Consider the following 10,558-nt stretch of genomic DNA (forward strand, 5'->3'; position numbering starts at 1 on the left):
TGGAACAAGTCACGTAAGTCTTATAAACACTTTCTATAGACACATATTTACACTTCGCGCCCCAGCTCGTGGACTTGTAATATTATTAGGACCAATAAACTACAGGCTTACTGCAAGGAACTTTATTTTTGAGTTCTGCTTTCAAGTGATATCCCAAAGGGTTCGTAACTATCGAGTTTTCGTCGAGATGACGAATTCCACCGTTCTCTACTTGAAGTTAAGTCTTGGCCGAGGCCAACGCTACCTTGTAAAACTAGAATCTTCAGATTGGTCGTTAGCTGAGTTCCTGTTCCAGTATAACTGCCGCTCGTTATAATTGGTTATTTTGCAGAAACTTTGTTGACCAATTAGGACCAATTTGTTTAATTACTAAACTCTCTTGTGTGGGTGCCGGTCTACCCAAACGCATACCGCCGGCCCGGCACACTGTGGAATAGAGTTAAGAACTGTTCAACGAATAAATTGTGAACTTAAACGTGATGGACATTTTCATTCTCCTAAGAAAAGAAAATACAAATCTATAAAAACCGGCCCAAAGGTTGATGACTTTGAAAAGAATGTCGTGAGACGAACTGTTCACGAAATGTACGACAGAAGTGAGTTTCCTACCTCAGATAGAAGTGAGTTTCGTGTTCACCTTCAACAAAAAGTTAACTTTTCAGGGTCGTTGACATCTATGTACCGAATTTTGTACAAGTTAGGGTTTAAGTATAAGAAGTGCAACGATGGTCGACGTTTCCTAATGGAAAGAAATTATATTGTGGCATACAGGGCTAAATTTCTTCGGAAGATGCACAATCTTCGCCAAAACCAAGATACAAGACCTAGGATTTATTTGGATGAGACGTGGATTAACCAGAATCATACCAAAGCTCACATTTGGCAAACAAGTGACAGCAGAGGTGGACTTAAGATTCCAGTTGGAAGAGGTGGTTGGCTAGTTATTTGTCACGTTGGAGGGGCTAAATTTGGATTTATTGTTAGTTGTAAATTGGCTTTTAGGGCCAGAAAGGGAGGTAAAGTAGATTACCACAGCGAAATGAACACGGCAATATTTAAGACATGGTTTTTACAATCACTGAATAGTCTCGAAGAGGGTTGTATCATTATAATGGACAACGCAAAATATCATTCAACGCTAACTGAAAAAATTCCTTGCACCTCAACCAAGAAACCAGATATCATTCAGAGGCTAAAAAAACGAAACATCTCCCACTCAGATAGAGAAACAAGGACCGAGCTGTTGTTGAAAGTCCGCGGCAATGCGCCAGAGAAAACATATGAGCTCGACAAAATCGCTCTCCAGCATGGTCACGAAGTTATCAGACTTCCTCCTTACCACTGTCAATATAACCCTGTTCAGCTGATTTGGGCAAAAGTGAAGGGAGTAGCAGAGCGAAACAAGACATTTAAATTAGCTGACGTAGCGAATAACTCACGACGTTTTGGATTCGGTGACAAGAAGCGATTGGGAGACACGCGTAGCCCATGCGGAAAAACTATAAGAGGACGATTATCTACGTGAATGTTCAAAGAATAGAATTCTTCAACCAATTGTTATCAACTTGAATGAGGACAGCAGTAGCAGTGACGACAGCTCCTCGCACTTCGACCATGAAGAAGACCAGACAAGTGACCTTGAAGACCGAGAAATTCGGTAAGTCTTGACTTTTAATATTCTAAACTTCTGTTTTCAGTTGCTTCGTTACAATAACGTGAACTATCCAGCGTTCAGGGGTGTTACTGAAAGAAAGACTAAAAACTTTAGTCAGAATGACCGATTATTCAAAACATACTGAATACTAATGGAGTAGAAGGCAAGTGGTCTTCCGTGCTCGATTATTCAAAATATTTATACTGATAATGTAATGTGGCAAACTATCTCATCACCTATGTGAATCTAAATAGAGTACTTTGTTTGGAGATAAGAAAAAATAACGATTACATTTTTAATTTATTCAGGATTTGAGCATTAAATGTCACTGTACACTACGATTAATTTACATAATGTTGAAGATTGGTTAAGGCAGAACGCAAGTTTTGAGCTGTGGCTAGGTAAACGGCTGTTGTCTGCTTACTCCTGCAACAGGAGGGGAAGGAGGTGGCATATGACAAGGGAGAGTTGACAACAGTGAGCTGTAAGGTGCGCGCGCAACCCGCCTATATTTTTGGCGTTTGCTTTAGATAAAACAGAGACTGATAAATATTTTAATACGCTCAAAAAGTTTGTAAAGAAAGTTGCAGGCTCGACAAGCCACAGTGTATTTATAACGTGGACGAATGTGGCTTTCCACTAAACAAAAGGCCTCCCAAAATTGTGTCCATAAAAGGAAAATGAGAAGTAATTTGATTGACTAATGTCGAAAGGGAGGTAAATGTTACTATCTGTGTTGTTTAAATGCAGTATGGTCTATATTCCGCCGTTAGTCATATTTAAAGGAAAGCGCATGGAACCCGAGCTTCAGGATGGTTAGCAAAAAAGGTTACATCACTGAAGACATTTCTTCGCTGATTACAGCATTTTGCAAGGTACAACACGGAAGGCAAAGTTAATTTGATTTTAGACAACCAAGAGAATCTCAAGAGTTTGGAAGCTATTAATTGCCGTGAAAACAACATTGACCTTATAGGACTATCCTCCCACTGTACCCACGCATTACAGCTTTGGAAACAACATTTAAATATCTAAAAGCAGAGTACCACAACCGTGCAACAGCTTGGATTCATGCGAACCCCACACTGCCTCTCACAAAAATCAAATTCACTCAGCTTTTGTGAGCCATGGAACAAAGCTGCTAATGAAGCCAACGCAGTTAATGGATTCAAGTGCACAAGAATAGTTCCATTTTTGCCTAATATTATTTCAGAGGAAAAATTCATCCCTTCCCTTATATTCCAGTCATCAGATTACGCCACAGTTAATTCGACTGCACAAAATCTTCCAGGAACTTCAGAAAAAGTAAATCGAAGTGAGGTGACTTCATCTGAAAGTGTAAATCTAAGGCAGGAGATGCAGACTTCAACCACACATGCTACAGATGGGCATAATGCTTGCATGGAAACCTCACCGACTGACAGCATTAGGAATATTCTACCTACTTCAACGAAGCCAAAATCTCTAAGAAAATGACTCGTCCACTCACTTAACAAGCGATGAAATTCTTAAAGAAACTGAATCAAAGACGAGAAAGAAATTATTTCAAGGTAAGATAAAGGCCGAGAAGTGTAGTAAAATCACTCCCCGACCAAAATGTATGCGTATGTTTCTGTAACGTAAGCTACTACAATGTTGCCTCAACATCCAAAGGAAACTGGATTAGGTGTCAAAATTGCAATCTGTGACAATACGAAATCTGTGTTGGTGCCAAAGGTAAAAAAACAATTCACTTGTGGCAAATGTCTGTAAGGGCAAGAAGTTTGGTTTTATTAATTAACTTGTTTATTTCTACTAACTATTTTAAGGTTTGTTACAGAGATCTACGACATTAATTTCTTCTATATTCATTGCATAAAAGTATCAATGACAATCTTAACTTTAATATTCATTGCAGTTTCCATTATTTTAAAAGTTTCTCGTAATCAGAAAATAATTTATTTTTAGTTAAAGATTTTTTTTTTTTTTTGTTTCAGTAAGAATTTTTGATCGAAATTGTACCGTTAGATGATAAAAATTATACCTAGGTAGGTATTACTGCGATCATTTTTCATGTTACTGAATTTTGTTAATACCTCGTCAAGAGGATTGATCGCACATCGGCAATATTATGGTCCTGTATTTACTAAAAGATCAGCAATAAAATAGTGTAAAAATGATAGTGTTGCTACAATTTTCTACCAGAAATAAGTCACTTGAGTTCGAAATGATCGAAAATATACCACCTTACCATAATTTGTATAATCAGGTTAAAAGGAATTAAAGTTGCGATAAACCTGAAACTGACATAAACAATAAAAAATGGATAGGACTGCCTGTTTTTCTCAGACTGTCAACTGCATTAAATAGAATCTATACACAATATGGTTTTCGTACAGCCTTGAACCCCTCCCCCCCCCCCTCCAAAACTTTTGGAAAGAACATTACCCAATTTAATTTATTATATGGATCCCAATGAAAAATCAGACAGCTGACTGGTCCATTAGAACTATAAACAGAACAAGTGCTTCATCCAACGACTTCCACATCGTTGGTAATGGGTTATACACAATGTTGGTGACTACACTGAAGGAATGTAATCCTTTATAACATGTATCTTTTGTATCAGTTGTAAATAAATAGTTGACACTATTATAGTTCCAACCTTGCATAAAGACAACACACATCTTTGTGCACGAACACACTAACGCGCGGGTAGCGTGTTTGCCGATCCCAAACGTGTCAGATATGAAACTGCTATCCTGTGATCTTATTGGCCCAGTACATATCACGCAAAGAATCAGAACCCCTGGCTGAATCATGAGTCACAATCGAATATGTTCTGTCTTTCCCCAGTTTTACGTGCTAAACCTATTAGGATCTCTTTTACCGTAGGCGATTTGGTATCTGTGAAATTTATTGGTCATTTCATGTTCGTTCTCATACGTGTGTCAAGCAGATTTAACGAAAATGTCTGAGAAGACATCTTAACTTGTAGAAGTTAATCTTCCAAGAAATTATTCATATTTAAGCACTGAAACTTCAAAGGATGAAGCAACTTTCAGAATAAGTGATTGAAAGTTCGCTAACGTGAGTTTACTCTGAATAAGTAAAGAAATTTCATGTAAGTTACAGATTAAAATTATAACATCTGCTTCCGATATCCTAAGAAATCAGTGTTCAAAATATTTATATTTTTTCTAACGCACGAACACGCGATGAGATGAGAACATAAATGTGCTGTGAGTGTGTTCCATAATTTTTTTTAAAGACTGGATATAATTATTCAAAAACAGAATTTTCAATATTTTCTATGCAATCTTTTAGATCGTAATTACAGACAACACAGTTCATTGTGATTAGTGCATCACTTTTTAATTAAATTTATGATCTTTGCGTCTAAAATAAGTAGGCTACTGGTAAGTTAATGTAATTGCATGTGCAACTGACACCTTAAATTACTTTTTAATGTGTTTTTCACTGTGTGACACAATAACAAGGCGGTTAATTGTTACATAAGGTCAGAGTGGTAGTGGTCTTATGTAGTAACCGAAGCTATACATTGGGACAGAAAGAGAGGGCTCTTTCCAGGAATTCTAAAAACTCTGTTCACCCCTCTGGACCTTCTCCTATTAGTCTTCGCGACACGTGGTAGAGATATATGATCCCTCCTGGCTAAAAACCAATGTTGCCTCAATTCCTTTCCTTCTGTTTTCTTTCTCTTTCTTTCTTTTTTTAAATACTTGGTCAGTTTGCGTGAGAAAATATATTGAGTGACAGCGTCTGTATACTTTTGCGAGTAGTTTCTTTTGTGTCTTTTCCATCCTTGTGTTCTCTATTTTATTCCATATTCTTTTTTTATTTCGTGTTTATTCTTATTTATTTCGTTATATAATGGCGAACATATTCAGGTCATGGCTGATCGGTGAATCTTCGGGACATGAAGTGATGCCTGACGAGGTGCCTACTGCAAGTACTTCTGAGGAGAGAACGCCGAAGAAAGAGAGATCTGTTGTCGGGAAGAGAGGAAAGTTACGGAAGCAAACCATTCAAATTGTGCAGAATGTTAGACGTTTCGTTCGTGATATTGTGCGAAGTAATCAACGGTATGTTATATCATAAGAACATCCACAAATCAGTGAGGCAACAGGTGTCAGTGTGAATACAGTGAAGAGGGTTTCTCATTTGGACTTAGAGCAGTATGAAACTCCCACAAAAAACGTGTAGCTAGAACTAAATTTCCCTTTGATAAAATCGACGACTTTTGCAGGGACTTGTTGCGTCGTACAATATATGAGTTTTATAAGAACGGAGAAGCCCCCACAAGAGAAAAACTGACCCATGCTATGAGGCAAAAGACAGCCGGGACGGACTACGAGTTCCCATATAGCAGCAGAACACTAAGCAGACTTTTGCATAGCATGGGTTTTAAGTACAAGACTATTGGAAGGAAACTTGCCAGGGCTGAATATCAGGAAGTTATCGCGTGGCGGTTTCGATATCTAGAGATGATCCAACAACTGAGACGGGAAGGCTATTGTGATTTGTACTTAGACGAGACTTGGTATGACACTAACACGTGTAAAATGAAGAGCTGGTCTGACGACACTGAAAATTGTACAATTGCGACTTCCGAGGGAAAAGGAGAACGAATTGTAATTTTGCATTGTGGGGAACGGTCTGGTTTTCTTCAAGACGCGCATTTCGTGACTCACAAAAAAATGGTCGAAGCCCCTGCAGACTTTCATGGAACAATGACTTCAGATATTTTTGAAAACTGGTTTTTAAATTCTCTTTTGTTGCGTTTGGAGGAACCGAATGTGATAGTCATTGACAATGCTTCGTACCACTCTCGAATTATTGATCCCAAGCCGAACTCTTCTTGGAACAAAGCATCCATTATCAATTATATGATATCTCATAATATTGAAGTCCTAGTCCCTTGCCCATCAAACCAGTTCTTCTCCAAATAATTAAACAAAAGGGAAAGCATGAAAAGCGCTTCGTTATTGACGAAATGGCTGCATCTCACGAGAATATATTATTGAGACTCCCTCCGAATCATTGCATCATGAATCCTATCGAGATAGTGTGGTCAGAAATCAAGCGAAAAGTCGCGGCACAAAACCTCAAAGGACGGCCTGTCAACGAACTACTGGAAATACTACGATCTGAGTGTGATAGCGTTGATAGTGAAAAATGGATTAATTACATAAGACATGTAGAAAAAAATCGAAGACAGTTATCGGAACCTACAGCATATTTTTGATGACGCGTACACTACCCCTTTCACAGTGGAAACTGAAGACTCCACGTCAGAAAGTGAACAAACAAATTCTGACTCAGAATCGGAGTAAAAGGTAATTACTTTCTTCTTTATTTTCAAATAGAGTATTAGTTTCTATTTTTCTATTTATTAATTTCCAGCATCTTCCAGCCAATTGTCTTCTAAAACTAGCAGGTTCTTTCGACGCACCAGGAGTGAGTTCTGTTCTTAATTGTATTATTCAATTTTTAGTGTCGATTTAGAATCGTAACTAAATTGGAAGAAAATTAAATTTAGAAATAGTAAAATCCATTAATTATGTAGTAAAGGCGATAAAAGTCACTCTTGTGTTATTTATGCTTGAATTTTTTTTTTTTTTTTTTTGGAACTGGGGGACGCCGTACATATTTTTTTTGGAGGTGGGAGGACGGCGTCCCCTTGCACTTTAACCCGTGATACAGGTGCGACTCGAATGAACAACTATGAAAATCGAAACAAACAATATCATTCCGTCAAAGTGCAATATAGTAAACCAATGAGGCAGAGGCCTAATAACAATTCACAACAACATAGTCGAAATAGGAATTCGAACCAAATTAATAATTGGAGAAGTGACAGGGAGAATAGGCGTGAGCAAGATTCTATGAGTAATAGTCAACTAATGAACAATCAAGCAATCATGATAGCCCTCAGAGTAATTGCTACAATAATTCAGGAAATAGAAATAATAGACAGCGGGGAAATGATCGAAATAACAGTGAAGAAAAAATTTTACGTCAAACCCGCAAAATGAAAGTCAGAATTGGCGAGAACGTGTACCTGAAAAAAGTAATCACCGAACCGAAAATCAACAGGGAAACTAGAATCCTATATTTACGATGGGGTCGCACCCATCGAAGGCAATTCTTTCAAAAATTCCCCAAATTTCAAACATGTTAGGTACTATACATTTGTTTCAGACGATACTTTCGACAGCAATGAAAGAAGTCATGTGGAGGAAGACCGAGAAGAAAACTTATCACGGCATATGACCAAGATTACTCAGCGTATATAGAGACTAAAGTAAATGATATTTAGGTTATAACGTTGTTAGATACGGGGGCATATGAGTCGTTATTTTCCTATGAATTTTGGAAACAAGTTAGCAGAGATATCACTGCACCCAGACTACAGTCACCAGATAACTCATTCGGTGCAATGCATATGTTACGTTGGTGAGAGAGATGATTGGAAATTTCATACATTACGTCTTTGTTATGGTGTAAAGGTGATGTTCACGTAACATCTCAAACCAGCGATAGCAGGTTCTTTACCAATGAGTGCAAGAATTTACAAACTTACCTTACGAAATATTCAAACGAAAATATTAAATTAAAACTTTCAAAATTTCAAACCATAATTTGCGAACTTACAAACTTCAAATCAAAATTTTCAACTAAAATTTTAATACGGGAAGCTATTGCCTTTTTGGCAAGAGAAGGAGGAAGGAAGAACAGAGATTACAGGCAACCATCATTCCCACCTACTACACAGGGGCCATCACGGGTCTTTTATTGATAGTTTTGTACATTGTTGGTGTGCGTGTGTTAAAATTTTTGTTCAGAGTATTACTTGAGTTTTCGTGGCTTTGCAGGTTGAACTAGCAAATCGTGTGTGTGACTGTGTGTGTTCATGATATATTGTATAAAACTTCAGTAAATCATGAAGAGACATTCGAAGACAATTGACAGCTTTTTTAAGCCAGTAAATAAGGTAATTAAAAATGAGCCGGGTTCTAATTCAGAAGTAGATTTTCGTTACCTGAAGACGAGAATAGTGACAATGTGCCTAGTGTGTCCTTCCACCGAAATGGCATTGGCGTGTTAGTGAAAGAAACAAACTGTGTCAATATTTCAAGAAAAGTGCGATACGACATGTTGACAAATTATTTTAAGCCGGAAAGAACCTTTGTGTTTCCTGTGAGACTTCACGCTTCTAAAAGACTTTCGTTTCAGCACCACTGGTTAGAGAGGTGGGGTTGGTTAACTTACTCGAAGACGGAGGATGGGGCGTTTTGTCACTACCGTGTTCTTTTCTGTACACCAAATGTTGGTCATGCTTCACATCAAAGTGTAAGATATTTGGTGATTAAGCCATTTTGCAAATGGAAGGATGCTGTTGAAGTGTTCAATGACCATCAGACAACAGCTTATCACAAAGCTAGTGTGGTAGAAGCTGACAACTTCATGGCTGTGGAGAATGGCGATACGCAAAATGTAGCAAACAAGGTAAGCTGTCAGCGAGCGACAGAAGTAAAAGAAAACAGAGCCGCCATTATTCCTATTGTAGAAACTATAATCTTTTGTGGGCAGCAAGAGCTTCCTCTAAGAGGAGATAAAGACAGCGGTCCCTTCACTTTGTTTCGCAAGACGACGGGAAATTTCTTCGTTTTCGTGCTAACGCCGGTGACGAATCTTTAAAGAAACATTTAACAAATGCCGGAAAAAATCCTACGTACGTTAGTCCACAAATACAAAATGAAGTTTTAGAAATTTGTGGGGAGTTAATAAGAAATAAGTTGGTATCTGAAATTAATACGTCACAGTGCTGTAGTATTATTGCAGATGAGACTATGGATATAGGGGGGACTGAACAATTTTCATTATGTGCTCAGTATGTAGTGTTGTAAATAGAAAAATCCGTTCGTATTTTTTCAGAAATGTACGTTTTTTTTTTTTTAGAAAAAACACTGCCTCTCGTTTTTTTTTTTCAAATAGTCATTTGTAATGCATCTTACGTCTATTTAAGTATGAAATATTTTTATGTAGATGTAATCACCGTAAAATGCAACATAGATTAAACGCTAGATACTGATACGCTACAAATATTTTACAATTTACATGAATATCATACCTATTAACAATTCGGGTTTCAACAATTTTCATCAATATCAACTAAGAAATAAAAGTAGAAATGAAATTTTTTTTTCGTGAAAACAGGCCTTTAATAAGTATGAAAATAATGTCACGAACAGTATAAAAGTAATAACTTGTCTAAAGGTAAAAACTAATACTAATTTGCCTAATAGTATTTTTCTAAATGTCATATATAAATAATTTGTCGACTAGATATATATGATATGCAGAGCCGGCTCTACCATATATGCAACACGTGCATTTGCATGGAGCGGTGAGTTTGGAGGGTCCGGCAAAATCTCTCATAAGTATATTATTTAAATTAAATATTTCTTGTTGGAAACAGACTTTATGATGATGGTAGTTACACTTACTAAGCTCACCTATTTGAATACTACCTTCTTAAATTATGTTTAGGTTGCATTAGTTTAAGGTCACATGGACAATGATAAAGCAAATGGTCGAATAAACCCGAGCATAAATTGCTTGATTGTTGTCAAATGCAAAAATTCAATTCTCGAATAGTAGCGAATATCTGTTCCTTTTAGTGAGTTATCACAGTTTTGATATGACAGCTAGTCTTGATTTTGTCAGAAACAAGTTCCTTATCATTGAAGATAGACACAAGTTTTCTTTCTTTAATTTTAACAGATGTAGAAGAAAAATATAAAAAAATAAAGATAAAAGAGCTAGTTGCACTGGAATTGCAAACTGATTCATTGATATTGAAGCTCGATATTGAATTCTATAAAACGGATTACCATC

At 37.0% G+C, this 10,558-nt stretch overlaps 1 protein-coding gene across 1 annotated transcript; it reads left to right on the top strand.

The window, feature by feature from the left end:
* The first annotated feature begins 583 nt into the window (after positions 1 to 583).
* On the top strand, positions 584 to 1,525 carry LOC145689441 (uncharacterized). The gene has a single exon (XM_081763596.1). It carries the CDS (start codon positions 584 to 586, stop codon positions 1,523 to 1,525), a length of 942 nt encoding a protein of 313 aa, XP_081619722.1.
* Positions 1,526 to 10,558: the final 9,033 nt, after the last annotated feature.

This window comes from Thermobia domestica, chromosome 7 (genome assembly GCF_964235325.1).
Source record: "Thermobia domestica chromosome 7, izTheDome1.hap1.1, whole genome shotgun sequence".
NCBI classification, from domain to species: Eukaryota; Metazoa; Arthropoda; class Insecta; order Zygentoma; family Lepismatidae; genus Thermobia; species Thermobia domestica.

What these genes read in the sequence shown, in the direction of transcription:
- LOC145689441 (XM_081763596.1), top strand. Translation starts at nt 584, where the DNA reads ATGTACGACAGAAGTGAGTTTCCTACCTCAGATAGAAGTGAGTTTCGT.